This window comes from Lycorma delicatula, chromosome 1 (genome assembly GCF_047948215.1).
Source record: "Lycorma delicatula isolate Av1 chromosome 1, ASM4794821v1, whole genome shotgun sequence".
NCBI classification, from domain to species: domain Eukaryota; kingdom Metazoa; phylum Arthropoda; class Insecta; order Hemiptera; family Fulgoridae; genus Lycorma; species Lycorma delicatula.
In genome coordinates, this window is record NC_134455.1 from 57,847,681 (window position 1) to 57,872,128 (window position 24,448).

General features: G+C 28.6%; 1 protein-coding gene across 5 annotated transcripts in view; it reads left to right on the forward strand.

Moving 5' to 3' along the window:
- Positions 1-24,448, forward strand: part of DCTN1-p150 (dynactin subunit 1) — a 190,824-nt gene that overhangs the window by 141,347 nt on the left and 25,029 nt on the right. For all 5 annotated transcript variants that reach the window (XM_075355121.1, XM_075355120.1, XM_075355122.1 and 2 more), the window contains 5 exons: positions 1,105-1,313; positions 4,252-4,488; positions 6,649-6,823; positions 18,743-18,915; positions 19,847-19,921. In XM_075355121.1, coding sequence (XP_075211236.1) covers positions 1,105-1,313; positions 4,252-4,488; positions 6,649-6,823; positions 18,743-18,915; positions 19,847-19,921 — 869 coding nt within the window. The remainder of the gene's footprint in view (positions 1-1,104; positions 1,314-4,251; positions 4,489-6,648; positions 6,824-18,742; positions 18,916-19,846; positions 19,922-24,448) is intronic.

Below are 24,448 nucleotides of genomic sequence, written 5' to 3' on the forward strand. Positions count from 1 at the left end.
TTTTACACATTTCCATTATCATTTTTAATAAATTGTCAAACCATTTAAAAAAATCTTCATACCAATTTTATTTAAAATGCATTTGAAAGATTTTATTTTTCAGAAACAATGTTACTCTGTTGAAAAGTTTTTGAATAATATTAATTAAACAATTTAAAAAAATCCTGAATTTTCTGCATCTAGATTTAACATATATATAAATATGTGCTAAACATATTTTTTTTAGTATGCTTCTGAATTTTGAATTATTTTGTAGTAATCTTTAAAATTAATGCATTTACCTTAAAATTATTTCTTATGTCTATATTTTAAATGATTAATATGGACTTGAATCACATCTATTTTTTTATCTTATAATTTTTTATGTTTTTATATTTATTTCATCTTATTTATAATTTTATTTCATCTTATCTTATAATTACATGATTTATGTAATGTGCTTTATATTATGTACTTCAGCTTCCGCTTTTTCTATCTTGTACTCTTATCATTGCCACTTGATTTTTATACAGATTGGATAACATATTTCTTAATGAAATAATTTAACGTAGTTTCAAAAATCTTCTTACTGAGAGGTTACTTCTTACTTGGTTTCCTCTTTATTAAGAAGGATTGTTGTGCATCAGCTTTAAAGTGGGTGTAATTACAACTTATTTATTATAATTAATTTTACCTTTGTTTGGAAGAAAATTAATTAAGGGTACAATCAAGAAATTTGAAAATTGGTCTCAGAATATTTTAGTTTCTTATTTTTTGTGTGATGTGTGTGAGTATTTTATCATTTATTACTGACAACTGTTTCCAGACTGTTTATATAATACATCTTGTAACTTTCTGTGTCTAACTTTCTATGTCTTTCATCTTTTGACTTTTTATTATTATGCTTACATATTCTCTCATTTATACAATTTTATTAAAGCTAACTGATAATTTTCTTCATGATGGCTGGTGTAACTTTTTAGTCTTTTTTACACAGTTTATATTGTTGCTGTGATTAGGTTTTATACCCAGTGTTTTATTTCATAACTTATGTTTTATAATTTGTAAACATTACTGTTTGTACTACTACACTGATTATCAATTGTGTCATGAATTTCAATGTAGAATCTGAAGCCGGTATAGATAACAGTAAACTTGTAGAAACATTGACATCTTCATGGGAACGTGTATATGATGGAGAAGAGTCATCTGGTCCTATAGCATCTGTAAAACAATCTGCTGCTTTAATAGCAGCTGACATAGCACAAATTGCTCAAGCCCTTCAAGAGGCTGAGTCTAATCCACCTTCATCTGTAAAGTCTGATAAGAGAAAGGTAATCATTCAGAAATGAGAATATGTAACTACTAATTTTTTAAATAATGTGATAATAAAGCATTTTTTTATCACAGTAAGAATAGTTTTAAGTTTTAAAACACCAGTAGTTCCATTACTTAAAAAACATATCGGAAAAGAAAACCAACAACCTAATTACTCTTTTAGATGAAATGGCAGAAAATTAAACTTGCTTTGTGCAATAATTTATGACCAAATAAGAATTATTTTGTTATTGATTTATTATTCTTTGAGCTAATTTTATTTATCTTGAACTCAAGTCTGGTGATTAATGTCCATTGAATTGTACTTAATATCAAAATGTTTCCTGAAAAAGTGTTTTCCAATTTAAAAACATTAAAAATCAAAATACTGAAATCAAAAGGTTAGAGGACATATGAATACATTTTTTATCCACATGGGTGAAAACATTCGCAAATTATAGCCCAGTATTTTATTATATCTTTCTTTTTAGTAACATAAAAATGTTAATGTTTTGCTACAAAATTTTACAAGTTTTGCTAACATTTCATTTGTGTAACTAATTTCATCTAATTTAAATAAATTCATGCTTAATGAATTCTTTTGTTGCTTTTGGATTGTACAGAACAAACACTAATGGAAAAATCAAGATTACCAGACAAATTTAAATAAACCTAATTTAGAGGTTTAAATTGTTTTTTTTTTAAACCAACAAATAACATGTATGTAAAACCAAATCATATCAGTTGCTGTCAGTAGTAATTGTAGTAGAGTAGGTTTAAATATTTCTTATTAAACAAAAAAAAAACAACGTTAGTAGTAAGTAATAATAGAGTAGGTATAAATATTTCTTAGTAAAAAAAAAAAAATATTCATCACTTGATGATATTTTGAAAATAGAGGTACAGAAAAACTTTCTTTAATAGCTGCTTCATCAGAAGTAAAGTACATTGGAAAAAATTAATATACTGGATAATTAATTAAGTTCAGCCTTTATGGTAAAGCCTTAATAACAATAACAGGTTGTTATCTCTGACTGAGCTTGGCTTATTTAGTGTCTCAAAAAATTGCTATATGACAAATGACATTGTGAAATAATAATCCCATAAGTTTGAGATTTTCTGTGCATTAACTATTACAGAATTCTTGATAATTTAACAGTTACATAAATTCAGAGAATTTCAGTATACAGTTTGGTAGAATCAGTCAAATTAGCATACTGATTCTTGTATTTTAGACAAACATCTTACAGATTTAGAAAACAAACACTAACAGGCATTTATTTAGGTTTGGATTTAATTATATATTAATATTAACAATTTTTTTTTTAACACATTGACAACAAATATAGTAACAATAAACTAGTTATCTCCTGAAAGTTTTATTTTGATTCATATAAGCAAAAACAAGCATATTTACATTATTATTTTTTTTTTTTTTTTGGTATAAAACAATAACAGTATGAAATTTGTGGCTTATCTTCCTAATAACCAAAAACTGTTGTGTCAATGGTAATTGTTATAATTACCTTTGAAGGTAATCATTATAGCCAGCCATTAAAACTGAAAAAGATTTTCTTACTTCAATGTATGCTTTTGCTGTTTCATGTATCTGCTTTATATGATGTGGTAATATGTTTTTATTAAGATTATGTAAGTTTTATTGCTTAGTTCATTTTTAGTTAAATGTACGAATGAGTAAATTTTTTTACCGCATACTATTTTATACTTTGGACACATACATTTACACTGGAGAACATGAATTATTCGTGTGTAAAACTTTAATAATCGTTTATGTGAAAATATTTTGACTTGTGCATAACAAGTCTGTACGAATAGAAAAAATTGAGATACCAGCAACCACATTTTTGCATTTGGTGTTACATGTTTGATGTTCAGTGTTATGTAATGGGCATTTAGCACCGTGCATGTGGCATTAGATATTTATTTTATATTGATTTATTTTAATGATTTTGCTCATTTATTATTATATTTTTTTTATTTCATTTCTCTTCCACATGCATAATATTGTTACATCGTCATTGTGTATAATTTTGAAATCCCTTTTATAAGCTCTTAATTTCATTCTCCAAATGAAAGTTTAATACCTATTTTATTAAGTAATTTTAAATTACAGTTTGCAGAGATACATAGCAAATATTTTCAAAACAAACTACCAAATTAATGTAGCCAGGTAAAAAAATATTTTTATCAGATTAAGACATTGGTAGGAGATCACTGATACAGTCTCTTACAAATAAGTATAGCCTGATTTAAGGATGAAGGACAATTAGCCTGGTCAATTGTCTTATCACTCACTCTTCTTTCTCTCACTGACTTGTGCAAACAGCATACTCAGTTATTATTATAATAGTCTACTTTTGACCTTGGTTTAAGCTTCAACTAATTTAAAAAAAACTTCAAAATTTAACAAAATTTCTTCCTCTCATTTGAGGACAAGGGCTGTGGGAAAGTCAGATATACAATTAATGTTATACAGGATGACCTACAAAGAAATGGAGAAACTTTCAGGATATGTTCTACTGATGAAAATAATGAAAAAGTTCATATCTGGAAACGCTTTGTTTTTGAGTTACAGCTAGCAAAAGATTTCTCCCAGATTTCAGCTCTTCTAATAAAAAGAAGCCCTACTGTAAGTTTTGGGATCCAGATGAAGAAGTAAAATTGCTGGTTTCTTATGTAATATGAGCCTGGGAAAAGGATAAAACAGGTCCCAGAACTGTAATGCCAGTAGTTTTTAAGATATCTGACATAAAACACAAAATTTTATGTCGTAAAATAAGTTTTTTTTTAGGTTTGTAGCACAATAGCTTTGTTAAATGACTAATAAATGTGGAAGATTTAGTAAAAACTTGTAGAGAATTTAATTCTGATAAATTTGAATATGAATAAAATGTTTTACTAGACACATACCATTGGCTTTTTTTTTAATTTCAGCAACAGCAAGTTGTAGCACCTATAGTTATGAGAGCTAAACAAGTAAAAAGTGAATTAGAAGAAACAAAAGCATTACGCAGTAGGTTGGAAGCTAGGGAGTCCGATATCCGTGAATTAAAGTTAGCACTGCGAGCAAAACAAGAAGAATTGGGTGAAATGACTGTGCGACGTGAACTAATTGAAAAGCGGTTAGCTAATGCTACTCGTGATAATGAACTACACATGGAAAAATTACAGGTAATATTATTTTGATTGCTTTGAATGTGCTGTATTCTTATTAATGAAATCTGGTAATGTATCTAAAAAATAAAAATGAATTTTTAATGGAAAAGTAAAGTTTTTTACCCTTTCGAACTTTGTTTCTTTTTTATTCTTACTTTATGAACAAGGGGAAGCCAATATTGGATAGTATAGGAGTGCATGCTACAGTTCAATATTCAGTAGTGTTACATTTTCAGGGTTTGTACTAAATTTTATTTCCTTTCCCTTTGTAATACCTTGTTATTTTATATTATGGCCTTCATGATTGAGTAGTGTGTGATTATATAGAAATGACTTCATTAATGCAGACAAATTAATTACTTCCCTGACAACCATATCAACTGTAATATCTTTAGTTTATTTTTTTAATTTAAAGAATTCCTTCTCAGAGTGGTTTGGTAAAATCTTTTGCATAAGTAGCTGGGAGATCATCAGTTTTTTTATTATTATATGTTACCAACTTTTGGGATTGTCCAAAAGTTTTCAGAGTTAAAAACTATGAAAGAAAATTTAAGTTAAATAATCAAAATAAAAATTAACATCGGTAAAATGTTTAACTATGTTATAACTAAGAAGCAAGTGGAAGATGACAAAAATTGACAATTACTGTCAAATTGTATACTAATATATTTTACTTGAAAATAGGATTAAAGTTTATTGTACTTTTCAAATTAAGTTTAGGTTAAATTAAACATATTTAGACAAAACTTTTGAATGTTTTGCTTTGTTTAGTGTATAAAGCTTTATTTAATTTTTAAGTACTATTATATAATGGTCACAGCTGATCAAACAAGATGCAGTTAACTTTTGAAGATGATGAATGTTTTAGCAACCTTGTATTGGGATACATGTAATGACTTCACATTATCTTCTTCACTGAGCTGAGAATATATTTAACTGTTTTCAGTTGAATATATACTGTTGCACATCTGCAATTTATACTGCATCTCTATTTTATGAAATTGGAATAGACATTTAGCCTTTTAAGTAACACTTCAACAATTGTTTCTTAAAAGTACTTGTAATTACTACAAGTAATATCATTACTTTTATGGTAAACAACTGTTGACTGGGGTGTGACTTGTATGTCAGGTGCTTAACATACATTACATGTATAAAAAAGAAGCGTAATCAAAAAGTATTTATGCCCTTTCCTGTCAAAAACATTGGATGAGAACACTGTTTCTAGAACTGCATTAAAAACTAACCTTGGATGTATGATTGTTTATCATTTAATTAATTTATTTCATCTGAGATACCTACTTATAGTTATAAAAGGATAAACAGTGATTATTGAAAGTTGTATAAATCAAATTTCCACTTACCAACAATTTAAAAAGAGTAAATCGTAATACTTTCGCAGCTGTTACTCCATCTTCCTGGATTTTCTAAAAGATTTTAAATTAAATTGAAATCAATAATCGTTTTTAAATTAAACTGTTATGCGCATAATAGTTGGTCTTCAAGAATAAACTCAATTCATATGTCAATAAGATAGTAATGTCATGTTTGTAAGATGTTTATAAAGGAAGGATATCATTATTGATAATGATATAAACAAATTATATAATAATTAATTATTAATAGGTTGGTAACATTTCATTTGATATTAAATTTATCTCATAATAGTCGCAAACATCTTACAAATTGTTGGTAAGTGAAAATTTAATTTATACAATTTTATTAATACCAATGATGCCAAATACTTTATACACTATTGAAAGTTTTTCAGAAGAAAGGAAATAATTAAGGAGTTGATTTCTGTTATTTTAATTAGTGTGTAAATGATATGAATTTACTGATTCTTCACTAAATTCTAAACGTGGTGTTTATGCATTGTACTTGAAAAATAAAGACAGTTACAAAAAACTGAGACCAGTAAAGAAATTATGACTTGATATTCAAAAGCAGCACTGAAGTACAAAAGCTTCTGAAAAAATTGAGTTCTCAACAAAATCATTATTGATCAGTGTTATTGTTTGATATAACTTTATGACTTTAAAGAAGGAGATTTCAAGACAGAAATTTGAGCTAAAATATTAAGTTCTTAAATTACAGCTTAGATTAGGGTTTTATTTTTTCTTACTTGTTTTGTTTGTTTCTTTGTTCTACTACATAAAACGTATTTTTATTCAGAGAAAATTGGAGGAATCTCAGCAGCAATTGAAAAGGAAAGAAAAGGAATTTGAAGAAACTATGGATCATCTTCAGGCTGACATAGATTCCCTAGAAAATGAACGAGGAGAGTTGAAAGATAAAGTAAAGACACTTTCAAAGAAAGTATTTTATGAAGGAATCAAGTCATCAGTTGGTAAGTATTCTGACTAAACTATTTTAGTACTGCTAATTGTGTCACTTGTTCTTTACTACCAATTTCTGTTATAGTATCATTTAAAAATATTGTGATATACATGATTAAGTGTATTTATAATTTCTCATTTGAAATTTCACAACGCTTGTTTTAAGAATTCTATAGATTTAAAAAATAGCTGTAATAGTACATTTATTTTTATTGTAGTAAGATTAGATGATAAATTACAATAGAGAAAAGTTATTAAATTGTGATAATGTATTTTTATTTTAATTGTATTGTGATAATGTAAATTTTTCTGTTACTGAAGAAAAATCTAATAACCAGGAAATTTCTGTAGGTTTGAAATATAAAGATATTAAGATTTAAGTTTGAAAGTATAAAGATTATTGAATTAAACAACAAAGAAGAGAAACAAAGAGTTAAATTGCTTTACTTTTTGTTTGTCTTTTATAACACAAAATATGAAAGTAATTTGATTTGGAATGTTTTTTGATCATATTGGAGTTTCCTATTCATCATATTTACCTACCAATTTACATAGTGAATTTGTCTGAGCAAGATTGCATCTGAAGTACTATTTTCATGTTGTTTTATTATTGTAGTTTAAGCATTTATTTAAAGACATGCGAGACTCAGTGGAATTATTTTGGACTAATTGATCTGCTAACATTTAGTAACAGTAATGAATATGTACTTATTTATTCTCAGACATTTCAATGGTCAGACATTTGATACATACAAGCGTCTTTTTCAGGTTGACAAAAGCCGAACAAAGAAACACAAGTATTTTCAGAAATTTTAAAACTATTTTTCTGTGTAGACACCTTGCAATTCAATATATTTAGACTAGTATTTCTCAGCTTGGGGGTTGTGATACCCCACAGAGGTCATGGTGATATGAAAGGGGCTGTGAAATCAGTCTACAACTTTACATATACACAATAATTAAATCATTTTATGAAAAAAAAGTCATTTATTATATTACATTTATTATTATTATTATCTCTTATGACCGCATAAGATCACATTAGTCAGTCCATTATCCAGGTCTCTTCGATGGGACTGATTGGGCCTTGCGGTCCTCGCAGAACTTTTTCATATGTTCCAATCTTTGTGCCCTTTCTAGTGTTGAAAATGTTCATGTGAGTTTTTTCTTGTGACTGTGAAGAGAATGTTTTTGTCCTTGATGTTTTTAATTTCTTCTTATCTGTGGTGACTTCCAGTGTAAGGCCAATTTCCTTCAGATTCTCTCATATGTTTCTGATCCATCTAAATCATGTCTTGTTATTTTTCGAGTTGAGATTGTACTATACTAGCTGTTGCAGAAATCTTGACTCTTGCATCCTCATGATGTGTCTAGTCTCATGAGAATTCTAGTCTTCTCTTACACATGGCATCGGTGGTGGATTCTAATTCTTTGTACATGACTGTTGGATACAATCCACCCATATTTTGATTGTTCGTTCAGGTGAAAGAGTGTTTTTGCTGCATATGTGGCTTCCGATTTTATAAATATTTTATAATGTCTTATTTTTGTGTTTATGAATAGACTTTTTTTACTGTAGGTGTACCAGGTTAATTTTTGAGTTTTAGTATGTTTGTTTGTTTTTGTTTGGATTGAAGTTCGTTTAGGCTGTTTGATATTATTTCTCCGAGGTATTTAAACTGGGTTATTATTTTGACTTTATTACCATTTATGTTTACTTCTTTTAATGGTGTTGGTTTTTGGGACATAATTTCTGTCTTTTCGAATGATATTTTGAGGCCAGTTTTATTTGCAATATTTTGAAGTTCTAATATCTGTGTTTTAGCTTCGTCAGTGTCGTTTGCTAGCAATGGCAAGCTGTTTGCGAAACCAAGACAGTTTAATTTGATTTTTTGGCCTATTTTTATTTTTGGGGGCATTTTCTGAGCCATTCCCTCATTACCATTTTCAGAGTGCCTTGATTAGTAGCGGTGAGAGTCCTTCGCCTTGGTGCAGTTTTATTTTGATCTCAAATGGTTTCCAGAGTTTGCCTCTGAATTTTACTTTTGACCTAGTGTTTGTAAGGGCCAGTTTTATCATGTTTATTAATTTGGAATGTAGTTTGAGGTATCTTAGAATTTTTAGTAGTGATTCTCTGTACATGTAAATTGTATGCTTGCATATGTATCTTGAATTCTACAAATGTTATCACCATGTCTCTGTTTCTTTTTCTGTTATAATCCATTATTAGCTTGAGACTCATGATCTGGTCTGGACAGTTCCTCCAGGGTTGAAACCTCTGTGGTATTCTACTAGTTCTTTCTTGAGTTGTAAACCGATCCTGTTGAGGATGATTCTTGAAAGAATTTTCTAAGTTGTGCGTAGGACTAAGATTCTCCTGTAGTTGTTATGGTCTGCTTTTTGTTTAGTGGGTGGATGAGGGCTATCGTCCAGTATTCTGATAGTTCTTTGATTGAGATGTTGACAAGCTATTGATGAAGGGTGACTTTTGCTGGTTTTCCTGCATGTTTCCAGATCTGTACAAAGGTCTGATCTCTCCCCACTTTGTGATCCTTCATCTTATCCAGTGGTTGGTAGACTTCTTTTATTGTGGGACGGTTGATTTTCTAGGGTGCTGTAAACCTACATTTATACGTACACTTGTAAAGAAAATAAATTAATGAAATTATGTTTGTTTTTCATTTAAACGATTCACCATATGTGGATCTACATTAGTAACACACAAAATCAAATTGTTTTCCAGTGATAAAAGACAATTCTTATATTTAGTTTTTAGTGTAATAGTAGACCAGGAAACGTTCTTTGCGAGTATAGGTGTGGCGCAAAGGATTAATATTTTAAATGTTTGTGTGACTAAATTTCCACATTTACTACTACAAGCAAGCCAGTAAATATCTACTTCAAGTGTGAATTATAGTTGTAATGTTTTAACAACATACATTTCGATAAGCTGGTTATAAGACAACTTAATAACTACAACAATATTTTAACTGAATGGATTCAGTACCCAACTCTTCGAGAAATCATTTTTATCTTCCAGGAAATACTCTGCGAACTGAATTTTTATCTCGCACAAATGCATCTTCATGCTATCCAGACTTTGGTGAATAATACTGTCTTCATCCAAATTTTTCTCAATGTAGTCAGAAATGAGTGGAAACATCAAAATTTTTGCTTTGAAAGTGAAAAATCCAGATTATCAAGCTTGTTAATGAAAATATGAATTTTGTTATTAATAGAATATTTTTATCACTTCCTTGTAAATTCACATTCAAGTCATTTAAATATGAAAATATATCAGCTAAGTAAGCCTAAATCAACATATAATCATTATTTTGTAAAACATTGAGAATGATGTTTGTTTATCCTGGAAAAATATTAATTTATCTTGCAATTTCAATAATCGGGTTAACACTTTTCCCTGTGATAACCATTTGACTTGTGTATGGAAAAGAAGAGATTTTTTTCTTTTCACCCCTTTCATCACATAGTTTAGCATACAGCCTATTTTGTAATAGTCAGCGTTTAATAAAATTAACCATTTTTACAGCTTTACAAAGAATTTGTTTGAGATTTTCTGGCAATTTTTTTGTGGCAAGAGCATGTATGTCTGTAAAGAAAGCAATGCATCCATTCCGCCCTTGATATAAGACAATCTTTCAATTTTTTCAGAAATACACTGTTCTTTCCTGTTATTGCCTGTGCACCATCATTACATGTTGCAGTAAATTCCAATATATGTTGTAGCTTCAAAAGACATTGCCCTCTTGCTTGATCAGGTATTGATTGATTTGCAAAACAACATATTTTCTTTGAGTGATCTGTCTCTATCGTATTCATATCTCACCATAAGAACTGAAAAATGTTTGCCACATATGTTGATTCATCAAATTGAATTCTATAAAAATTCTCTTCAACTCACTTGCTGAATTATCTGTTTGTGAACATTGATTGGCAGCTATGTTATCAATTCACCTTGATACTGTGTCATTAGAAAGCAGAATTTTTTTCATTTTTTTTTTGTTTCGTCCATGTCTATAAACACTGACCTTATCAATTGCAGCAGGCAGTATGAGGTTTTCTGTGATTGTATGGGACAATCTCAGAGTTAAATAATAATATCATCATTAAGAGTCTTAGCTACTCTTAATGCTATGAGATGAGATGCTTCAAGTGTATTTTTATCAATTTGGCTTGATTTACAAAACATTCAAAAGGCTTGCTTTTTTGATACAAATGTTTAGTTTCCAAGTGTCAAATTAATTTTGATGGCTTTATGCTTTCATCGGAGAGAACTTTAAAGTAAACAAACACACTGTGGCTTTCCATTCAATGAGGTAAAACCATAATTTAAATAACTGTCATAGTACAAGCTTGTCTTTTTACCAATCAGTTCACTGGATGCAGATGGCTCACTTTGTTTTTTCACAAACTTATTCATTTTGCATTTTTTTTATCTTCAGTCATTTGACTGGTTTGATGCAGCTTTCCAAGATTCCCTATCTAGTGCCAGTCGTTTCATTTCGGTATACCCCTACATCCTACATCCCTAACAATTTGTTTTACACATTCCAGATGTTCTCTATCTGCACAATTTTTCCAGTCTCCCTGTCCCTCCAATATCAAAATGACTATTTCAGGATGTCTTATGATGTGGCTTATAAGTGTCTCATCTTTTAGCTATATTTTTCCAAATGCTTCTTTCTTCATAAATTTGCCACACCTCTTTGTTTGTCACTTTATCCACCCATCTGATTTTTAACCTATAGCCTATAGCACCACATTTCAAAAGCTTCTAATCATATCTTCTCAGGAACTCTGATCATCCAAGTTTCATTTGCATACTATGCTCCAAACATATACTTTCAAAAATGTTTTTCTGATGATTAAATTAATTTTTGATGTAAGCAAATTATATTTCTGGCTGAAAGCTTGTTTCGCTTGTGCTATTCAGTATTTTACATCGTTCCTACTTCGTCCATCTTCAGTAATTCTACTTCCCAAATTATAAAATTCTTCTACCTCCATAGTCTTTTCTTGTCCTATTTTTATATTAAATGGTCCATCTACTTTATTTCTACATTTCATTACTTTCGTTTTGTTCTTGTTTATTTTCATGTGGTAGTTCTTGATAGGACTTCATCCATGCCATTCATTGTTTCTTTTAAATCTTTTTTACTGTTGGCTAGAATTATTGCCATCAGCAAATCATAGCATCTTTATCTTTTCACCTTGCACTATTAACCGGATCTAAACTGTTCTTTAACATCATTAACTGCTAATTCTATGTAAAGATTACAAAGTAACAGGGATAAGGAACATCCTTGTCTAACTCCCTTTTTTATTATTGCTTTTTTCTTATGGTCTTTGATTATTACTGTTGCAGTTTGATTCCTGTAGATGTTAGCAATTGTTCTTCTGTTTCAATACTTGAACCCTAATTTTTTTAAAATGCTGAACATTTTATTCCAGTCTATGTTACCAAGTGCCTTTTCTAAGTCTATAAATTCCATATATGTTGGTTTGTTTTTCTTTAATCTTGCGTTTACTATTAATCTGAGCACTAAAATTGCTTCCCTTGTCCCTATACTTTTGAAACCAAATTGTTCTTCTCTTAACATTTCTTCCACTCTCATCTTAATTCTTCTGTACAGAATTCTAGTTACAATTTTTGATGCATTAGTAGTTAAGCTAATTATTTTGTATTCTTAACATTTACCTGCTCCTGCGTCTGGGGTATCATGACAATACAATAACACTCTTTTTGAAGTCTGATGGAAGTTCCATCAGACTTCTTTTTGTAAATATTACACACTAGTTTGTGTAATTTATCTGTTGCTTCATTACCATCACTGCACAGTAATTCTGCAGGTATCCCATGTATCCCAGGAGCCTTTCTCCCATTCAAATTTTTTAATGTTCCATTAAATTCAAATCTCAGTATTGTATCTCCCTTTTCATATTCTTTGACTTCCTCTTTTTCCTCTATGCTACCAGTTTCTAATTCATATTGTCCGTATAACTCTTCAATATATTCTGCTCAGCTATCAACTTTTTTTTCATATTATAAATTGGTGTATCATCTTTATTTAACACATTAGATTTTAACTTATGTACTACAAAATTCTCCTTAACTTTCCTGTGTGCTTCGTCTATTTTACCAATAATCATTTCTCTTTCCACTTCTGAACACTTTTCTTTAATCCACTCTTCTTTTACCAATTTGCACTTCTTGGTTGATAGTTCCTTTTACCGTCTTCATCACTAACATCTTATACTTTCTGCGCTCATCCTCAGCTGCAATATATTCTCTGATATCCAAGATTTTCTACCTGTTCTCTTTGTTCCACCTAAGTTCGATTCTGATGATTTAAGAATTTCCTTAACATTCTCCCATTCTTCTTCTATATTTTCTACCATGTTTTTTGCTGAGACCTCTTGTGATGTCCTTTTCAAAAATCTTTTTTACCTTCTCTTCATCAAGCTTCAATACATTCCACTGATTCATCTGGCACCATTTCTTCAGGTTTTTGAATCCCAATCAAATTTCTTTATCACTAAATTATGGTCACTATCAGTGTTTGCTACTGGATATGTTTTGCAGTTGACAAGTTGATTTCTAAATTTTTGCTTAACCGTGATATAATCTATCTGATAGCTTGCAGTATCATCTGGCTTTTTCTATGTGTATATTCTCCTATTATGATTTTTAAACTGGGTGTTGGGCAATTACTAAATTATACTTCGTGCAAAACTCAGTAAGTCGGCCCCCTTTTTCATTTCTTTTGCCTAGCCTGTATTCATTCACAATATTTACTTGTTTGCCTTTTCTGATGCTTGCATTCCATTCTCCAATTATTAAATTTTCATCCTCATTTTTCTGTTTAATTGCTTCATCAATTTCTTCGTATACACAATCTTTCTCATTATCATCTTGGGCACTTGTAGGCATACAGATGTGAACAATCGTTGTCGGCTTAGGTTTTGATTCTATTGCTATGCCTTTTGAAATACTCTACTCTCTTCCCTACCTTCTTGTTCATTATGAAACCTAATCCTGCCTGCCCTTTATGTGACACTGAGTTAATTATTCTAAAATCACCTGACCAAAAGCTGTTTTCCCACCAAACCTCGCAAATTCCTTCAACATCTACATTTAGCCTACCAACATTTTTAGACTTCTAACATTCCACACCCTGACTTGTAGAATGTTATTTTTTGGCTTAGATTTATTTAAACACGATTCCACTGACCCTTCCTTAGCAGTCCCCACCTGGAGATCCGACCAGGGGACTAGTTTACCTCGAGAATATTTTACCAAGGTAGGTGCCTCCATCTTTGCTACATGAAAATGCAGAGCTACATTTTCTTGAAAAAAAAGAGCTATAGTTTTCCACTGCTTTCAGTTGCGCAGTACTCAAAAGATTGAGTGATGTTGACATGGCCGTTTAATTTTTTCCAACCTATGCCCTTAACAGCTACTGAAAGAAGTGCTGCCCTCTTTCAGCAATCATTCCTTAGTCTGGCTTTCAACAGATACCACTTCGATTTGGTTGCACCTTCGGTCCAGCTACTCTGTATCACTTAGCACTCAAACTCCATCACCCTTGGCAAGGTCTCATGATTCATAGAGGGGGCCATTTTGCATAAGTATCCAATTAAAAAACAACAGTTACACTGTTTGTCCGCATAATAAAAATCTGAAACCTCAGTTATTGTTTTCAATGAAACTATGCTTTTAAAAACTTAAAGAAACCTGACACACATTTTGCATTTGAATCTAAAATGATGTTCTGCAATTCCTTACTCCTCTTTTATACTATTGAAAGCACAACATGTCAAATGTATCAGGTTGGATCCTGTAAATTGCTCATGTATGTACACTTCTTACTTGCATGTTCATACCCATCACCATCGACACAGCTAAATAGTTTTAACTAGGTTTCATTGGGTCAGAGATGAGGGTCACAATATATTCATTTTATATTTTTTTCCTTTTTGGAGGTTGTGGAGCCAAAGAGGTTGCGAATCGCTGATTTGGACCAAGGACTCCATCTTTTTAATACTGTCAGAGAAATGCAATTTGTCCAACTCTGCAAAATAAGCAGTTGCCCCAGCTTTGACCTTATTCATTTGAATTGAATCTTTATCCAACAAGCCATTTCTTTAAGTTTGGGAAGAGGAAGTAATTGTTCCAAGCCAAATTGGTGAATATGGTACTTGTGGAAGCACTTCCAAGCATAGGTCATAGGAGTTTTGGAGCAACAACTTGAGACATATATACAGGCACATTATTGAGGTGAAAGACCATTTTCTTTTCAACCAGATGTGGACATTTAACCTAAATAATATTGGTCCAGTGTGAAGCAATACTCCCTGGTGATGATCCTGGCATTTTCCCATTAGTCTGAGCACCACACCATTAGAATCCAGTGGAATCATGTTTAAATAAATCTAAACATTCTTGAGAAATATTCAGTTAAATGCATATTTGGTCAAATGTTACATACATATTTGGTAGTATCCATCAAGCAAAAAGCTTTTTCATACTCAAAACAGCATGTAAAATGTAGTGAACACAATCTATTGAGGTATTTCCAATGTCAGCAAGCTCATGTACTTTCAGATAGGATTCAGTTAATACATTATTGTGGATCTTTATGATGATTTCTTTGCTCTTAACAGTTTTTGGACATCCTTAGCATTCTTCATCTTGAATGGATGTACAACCATATTTAAATTCAGCAGTCACTGTATCCTGTTTGAAAACAAAGGAAAAACTCCTTTAATTCTTTTTGTCTGTTGGGGTTAAATCTTTTAAAATATCACTTTCTAACAGCTCAAACTTCAATTGTATCTATTTTTTCAGAAAATATCAAACTTTTATGCTATAGTAAATCACCACAAACAAGCAACTTAATATATAGCTTTAGAGCTTTATAGTTTTAGAGCTAGATTTATTTGCATCATCAAAATGGAAATTTAACCTTTTTAGAGATTTATAGAAGCAGAAAACTTCACTGAAACCCCTCAGCATTAGCGTAATTGTTGTTTGCAGTCAGTGTAGCTGATTAGCCATTCTTCTGGACAGTAAGTGGTATTTATCATACATAAGTCTATAGTTTTATGGATGTGTTTACTTACTGCTGATTTCTGAATCTTTCCATTTCAGTAAAGTCTTTTTGCTAGACAGACGTAAGAGTACCAACAGGAGATAAAAGATTTTCTTTACTATTGGATGGGGTGTAATTTTCTCTCACTGCATTGACATTTTTATGGATGTGCTTACTTACTGCTGATTTCTGAATCTTTCCATTTCAGTAAAGTCTTTTTGCTAGACAGACGTAAGAGTACCAACAGGAGATAAAAGATTTTCTTTACTATTGGATGGGGTGTAATTTTCTTTCACTGCATTGACATTTTGGGAAAAACTTCATATGTTTTCACATGGCATCCTGTGCCTCCTGAACATTTTTTTATCATACTGAGAACTGATAGTTTTTAATTTATGTTGTTAAAGGTAAGTTGTTGGTAGCTGCCTGCCATGTGAGAATGGGTGTTACACTGTCTTTTGTGGAACATCTTCCTAGTCTCATGAATTTCAATAATCATTTAAGATTTAATATACAATTTAAATTTTATATCATAAATGAAGTAGTGAAGTAATTTTATAGTAAATGAAGTAATGCCAGTATTTAATTGGCTCTGTTTTGCTTGTATAAATATTCTTTCATACATTTCACTTGTATAACTGGTACTGGATTTTTAACAATTTACTTATCAATAAATAATCTCCCATAAAAACTAATTTTCGTATATTTATTGCTCATTCTTTTCTCTTTATCATCTCACTTTTAGTGCTTTTGCAGAAATCCCTGTTTCAACAGAAGAGATACATGTTAGATTAAAAACACACCTTCAAAAACAAAAATCATAGTAAAATTTTATTTATTCTGATGAAGCAGAAATGTTTATGAAAAAAATTAAATGTTACAAAAGAAGTAAAGAATAAGTAATATGTTCCTTAAAATTAGTTCTTTAAAAAAATTATAATTATATATTTTTTTATGATGTGATTTTCTATAGTATTTATTAACATTAATGGTTGTAGTCCAGGGTTCAAACCTCGGTCAGGCATGAATTTTTCATACCGTACAAAATTCAGTTTCCATATCCCATGCACAAGCTTAAAGTGTATTTGGCAAAATAAAAATTAGGTTGTTGGGTGTAGAATGTTAAGATAAAAATATTAAATTCGACAACATTTATTGTTGTTTTAACAGTTTGACTTTGTAACATTAACTTCAGAAAATTATTTTTTATTCTATGAATGGCAATTGAATTGTACTTGACATCATATTGGCACTGATAGAAAATGATCTGAAAACCAATTCTGTATTAAACATTTTCTAATGTATTAGACCTAAGCAATGTTCATCAGAAAAAAATAATTCAGATTGCTTAATGTTATTTGTAAAGCCATTTTTTATGATTTTGTATGAAAAATAAGGTTGTTAAAGTGAATCTTTTGGTACAAGCTAAATAATAATGTTTTACTTTAAATGAAACTGAATTAAACAGTTATAGTAATATATATCAGTAATAAAAATGTTATTGATCAGGTAAGTTTTAAGTAATACTTAACTTACATCTAAATGGTCTCTCAGAAGTGAACTTGGGAATGTCTTTGTGAGATTTCCTCAATTTTTCTCCTACACAGATGACTTGTACTTCAAGTGGTAGTTTTGCAGCTTTATTTTTGTTACCACTGGTGGAATCATAGTGCCAGGTCTGTATATGTTTGAATAATCTGAGAAAGAACTAATTCCAATTAGTTCTTTCTCTGACTTACTTTGTACTCTCGTATTCCATAGCAAGTTGTGTTATCTGCATAAATGTGGAAAATCTTTGCTGTATGTTGGCAAGAAATAAACAGGTTTTTTATTCACACCATATGATTCAATTCTATACCAATCTTTTTGTGGTAAGTATATAAATCTACATTCTTGACAGCAGTATACTGCTGTCAGATAGACCAAACTCAAATCAGAAATGTGCAGAGTGAATGACCTTCATGTAGCATGACAGTTTGTTGTGGGTAATATTTTTATTGGTTCTAAGTTTAGCAGCTGTTTTTGTTAAATTTTTCTTGAAATTCAGTGTCAGTTGTAATTATTTGAGTTATGTGGTGTGAGATGAAAAGAATTATTATTCAAGTGAAGAATATAATCTTTGGTGCAGCGCTGGGCTAGGCTGGTTTAGAAGGGTGAAAATGATTTAGTTAAAATTACAATTTTAATGAGGAAAATTATTAGTACAATACAGTATAGTCATATGTTTTTTTTTTTGTTAAGTTAAACTTTTGTTTCATGATTCTATGAGGAGGCTTCCTGAGATTCTTTACATTACAGTATACTTTATTGCAGGAAGACTATTTACTCACAGTAGAATAGTTAAAACTTTTTTTTTTTTAATTTTTAATTATGGGATTCACTAGAATACTGTTACAACAAAAAAAATTGTCTCCCCTTGTGAACTTTGTGTGACTTATTTTTGACATATTTTACTGTAATAATTTTATTGAACATAAAATAAACTAGATAACAGATTATTCTGCTACTTTGCATGCACAGTATGCTTTCTTTGTATTTACAAATATTATACCTCGTCGATTAATGTTTACAATACATGTGCTTCATGAAAGCAACTGCCTGTAGGAAAAAACTAGGAAGGTACATAAGATATAAACTTATTATTATTATTCTTTTTTAATAAATTATAGTTTGTGTAATGCATTTTATGTCTTCTGTAGATATTATGGGGTATTCTTGTTCAATTAAGTGAAATGAAACAGAATCACTATGTAAGTTTAATAATACAGTTGGTATGGTATTATATTGGTAATAAACGTTTGGTTTCATTATTTACAGCAAGTCCTGTGCATACATCTCCTGGAGGCCAGGGGGTTAAAGTGATAGAATCACCAATACTGCTTAATGAAATTAATTCATTAAAAATAGCTCTGAAACATGAACGCAATGAACGAATTAAGTTGCAATATAGCCAGTATTCTCAGCAACTGGCACAGTTAAAGCCTATTTTTGTGAGTATTTTGTGTTAAAAGTATAAATTAAAGTGAAATGAATTGTAAATTGCAATCAGTGATTAAAATTAGTTAAGTATGTGCACTTAATACTGAAAACGTTTTGTACAGTGTAATGATAATGTTTATAATTATAAATAAAGTCCTTATTCCAAAAAATACACAGATACAAAAAAAAGTCAAAAGTAATAATCAGAAGCAAAATAATTATAGATAAAATTGACCATTTGGTAATTTTCTGATAATTATTAACTGAAACATATATTCACATGGCGGTAAATATATGTATGTAGTAAAAAATAATATTTAAAGCAGATAGAAGTCTGAAATAAAACAGTAACCATTATAGGTACAAAAAGAATTCTGAAATAAATTTGTTTGTGGTAATACCAGAAGTATTTCTATTACACAGATTGTTAATTATTGTTGTCTAATGCAAACAAATAAAATCCTGAAGATTCTTTGCTGACCATATACCTTCAGGAGAAAAATAAGACAACATAGTATTATACAAACTTTATTATTTCTCTGAAGCAGTTTCATTATAATACAGTCTAACCCTAATACAAATAAGTAATTAAAATTAAAAATTAAACTATTCCTGTGCTGCATGATGCTCATTAACATAATAATTTAAAGTAACCCAATTGTTTCCATTTAGGTAGTCCAGTTCATTCAGTTAGTTAGTTTGAGTCAATTTTATTTTCTTTAAGAACTTCACTCAGAATGGGAGAGGCTGTAGTAAAAAACACAAAAAGGTTCTCCAATAATAGAGAATCATATTTTGTTAATAATGTATTTTAACATAACTCATAAAAGAATAATTTTACTGTAATATCTTTTGTAGCCTTAAAGAATTTAAGAAATTGCTTGTAATTTTATATTTTTTGTTAAAAACTAAATTTTTTTCATTTGCAATCCCATTTTCCAGGTACCAGTAAAGAAAACAGGTTCATCCCAGGATCGTATTAACACTTTAGTGCAAAAAATTAAATCATTACAAAAAGTAAGTTGATATAACACATATTTTGATTTGAATTTTACGCCAGTAAGAAACAAATTTATTAAAAGCATTGTTTTGTTGCAGAAAGGGGTACATAAATTAGTTGCTTTAATATTTCTGCCCCAAATTTTATATTTGTTACAAGTATTACTTATTAATTTTCACTCCATAACTAGTCCCTGTATGTATGTATGTATGTATGTATGTATGTATGTATGTATGTATGTATGTATATGTATATATAAATTTTTTTTTTTGAAATCAATCTTTTCAAGATCCATATCACCTCTACTAGTTCAATTAGTTCAGAATTAAATTTAATTCTGTACTTGGGTGGATCGAGTAGCTTCATCAATTTTCTTAGGAATGAAATTCTTTATTTAGTGGTTGTGTTTAATTTTTTAGTTTATAAATAACTACTACTAGTATTACAAACCTAAAAAAACTTTTTTTTCAACACCAAATTTTATGTTTTATGTTGGATATCTTAAAAACTGCTGGAGTTACAGTTCTGGAACTTGTTTTCTCCTGTTTCCCAGCCAAAATTATATAAGAAACCATCAACTTGACTCTTTAATTTGTATCCCAAAAATTACAGTAGGACTTCTTTTTATTAGAAGAGCTGAAATCTGAAATCCTTTGCTAGCCATAACTCTAAAACAAAGCACTTCCAGACCATTGTTTATATGAAATTTTTTTATTATTTTCACCAGTAAAACATGTCCTGAAAGTTTCTCGATTCCTTTATGGAACACCTGTTTATATATTTAATTAATTATTTTACTGAAATTAATATTTCTATCAAATTGAAACTCTGTTTCTAATATTTTTAATTTTATTTCATCTTTATTAATTTCTAATATTTCTAAATTTGTGTTAATATAAGAAGCAGAATGTTTATTATTTATTAGATAGTCTGCCATATAAGATAAACCTAATTTATAATTTATTAGTTTTGTAATTTCTGTAATGTTTAAGAAATCTAGTTTTAGAGGATTTATTTGTTTTTCCTATATAAATAAATTACAATCATTATATTTAATTTTATAAATTCCACTCCGATTGTTTATTTTATTATTGTTATTATTTTTTGTTTGTTAAATATTTTTTGTATATTTATTAAATATTTATTTAAATTTTTTTTTATTGGAAGTTTTAATAATGTTTTCAGTAATATTATTAATGTAAAAATATTTTATGTATATTTTTCACTTTTTTGGTATTTTATTATGTACGGATTGTAAGTGATTTTGTAATTGTGTTTTGATATTTGTTTTTGTAAATTTATTAATTGTAATTATTTTTATTTTCAACTGCTATATATTTTATGATATTTGTTTCACTATTTAACTTTTCTTTGTTATGTGTGTATTTGATTGCTTTATTAATCATATTTGTATATGCATTAATTTTATGAGACTAAGGGTGATTTGATTTTTTATGAATTGTTACATTACCAGATGTAGATTTTCTATGTTCTTGTTTATTTTGAAATTGACATCTAAATAATTTAACGTTCTATTATCTATTTCAAATATTCATTATAAAAATTTAATTTGTTTAATTTTATTAGATGTTCAGTGTTTATTATTGAGTTATATATAATGAGAATATTGTCAACATATCGCATCCATTTAAAAACTCTATGTATATGAGTGATGCCATGTACTAGATTACTCTCAAAATCCAGTAAATATATTTCTGACATAATTGTTGATACTGGAAAGCCTATAGGTTAGGTATTTTTTATTTTTAAATAAAAACAATAGATTAAACATTGGTACTATAAGAAAAATTATATAAACATTGAATTACATAATACAGATTTAAAATTTCAAAAATCTTAGGACACTCATTTTTTATTATATAAGAAATATAATTGAAATTAATGTAGAAAAACAAATGTCACCTAAAAAAGACTCATGAAACCAATATTTGTAATTTAATCAAAATTAAAAATAAAATTACAAATAATTATGATGAATAATTTTTTAATCAGAAACAATATGTTAATATTAATATTTCAAATAAATTTAAACCTAATTTTATTCATTTTCAAGAAAATTGGATAACATAAGTAATAAATTTTTAATCTTAACTAATATCTATTTTAATGTTAATGAAAAATTAGTCATCACTAATGGATTTAAATTTAACTAAATTGATAATAAAATTAACATTGTTACAAACGTTGTTGTAGATTATTAAATAAATTCCATCAGAATGAATACTATATACAGATAGGTAACAATTACTTAATGTTTATCAGCTACAATATAAAAAAAAATTAAAAATACAAAATTTACCAATAAATCATTTATAAATAAACAAACAATTTACCAATTAAGAGAATAATTAAATACAAACAAATAACCTTTTAATAATAAAAACAGATAAAGCAAATATATAAGTTATCATGACAGTTAAAAAATATAATAACTCAATGAAACAATACATTGTTGATAATATATTTGAGATGATTAATGACCCAAGTGTTAAATTTCTAAAATGAACGAAAAGTTTAATACGAGTGATAAAATTAAAAATTTTAAATCCCAAGAAGCCATTTTGAAGAAACATATTTACGGCAGTGCTCCCCTACAGCCATAATACTGATCTAAGAACCTGCTGTGAAGTGATACTTATGTAATACAAAAAACTGCATCGGTCCAACACACACTACTGCAGTGCTCCCAGGTGGGCTACAACTGTAAAACTGTTCTAAGAACCTGCCCTGAGGTGATACCTATCTAATACAAATGAAATTCGTTGAAATCGGTCCAGTAGTTTTTGGGGAAAATGTTAACAAACATACACACAATCTCTTACCCCAAACACATATACTGTTTCTGTTCCATTGTGGGTAAAAAAATTTAGATCAATTTCTAATTATAATAATTTAAAAACCATTCTAGATTATATCCTTTTGAACCAATTGGCCCTAAATTAACTTGACTACCAAAAATTCATAAATGAAATATCCCAAAGTAACCTTTAATCAATTCTAAATCTGCTCCCTGTTATATCCAAATTAATAGATAAAATTCTTTGGAATAAAATAAATTTGCCTGATACAGTTAATATAAAAAATGGTTAATAATCAGTAAATAAATTAAATAGCTGAAATGTAAATAAAGAAACTAGAATGGTTAGTTATGGCATAACTAAAATGTATCGTAGCATAACTATAGACCCTACTGTAAAGATAATAATAATAAATAGATTAAAACGTAACCAAAAAGATCCAAAATTTATTAAAGGTGTCATCACTATTATAAGAAATGTATGTCAACAAAATTATTTGGAATTTAATAACAAATATTACACACAAAAAATACCTTACTAATGGGATTTTCATTACCAGCAATTATGTCAGAAATATATTTGCAGGATTTTGAGAGTAAACTAGTACGTGACATCACTCATATACATAGAGTTTTTATATGAACGTGAACATGAAATGTTGACGATATTCTCAGTATATATAACCTGGTAATAAAGAAAGAACATCTAATGATATTAAACCAATTAAATTTTTATAATGAAAATTTAAAACTCACACTTGAAATAGATAATATATTTAGATATCAGTATTGTAATAAACAAGGACAAACAAACCGAAACATCAGTATATAGAGAACATACATCTAATAATAATGTAACAATTCATAAAAAAATCGAATCAACCTTGCTCTCATAAAATTAACTCATTTACAAATATGATTAATAGAACAATCAAATACACAATAGTAACAAAGAAAATTTAAGTAATGAGATAAACATCATAAAACATATAGCGGTTGAAAATGGATTTGATATTATTTTAATTAATAATATTTATAAAAAAAACAGCTCTCAAAACCCAAAAACAAACTAACTTACAACCAGTAATAACCTTATAGCCAATACAAAGAATGAAAAAATTAACATAAATTATTTATTTATACACTAATATCATTGAAAACATTACTAAAAATTACAATAAAAAAAATGTTTAAACCTTATAACCACATAATAATATATTTAAAAAACAAAACTAATAATAATAATAAAATAAACAATCTCTGTTAAATTTATAAAATTAAATGTAATGATTTGATGGTTTTTATAATAGGAAAAACAAAGAGATCCTTTAAAACTAGATTTCGTGAATGTTATAGAAATTACAAAAATAATAAATTAGGTTTATCTAGTATGGCAGACCATCTAATAAACATTCTGTTTCTGATTTTAACACAAATTTAGAATTATTAGAAATTAAAAAAAAGAGGACATAAAAATTAAATATATTAGAAACAGAATTTCAATTTCATAAACCATCAGACAGTGTTTGAGGGAGACAATCTTATAAAAACTGCAATATACTTGTTTAAATTAATACACAATTCTCATTATTTTAGTATTTTTATTTTTAAATTTTTATTATGCAATATTTCAATCATGACTGAGGATGCAGGATTCCATGAAATTACTTTTACAAAAAAATTAAGACTTATCTCATTATTCTGTAATATAGATGGTTTATTTAAC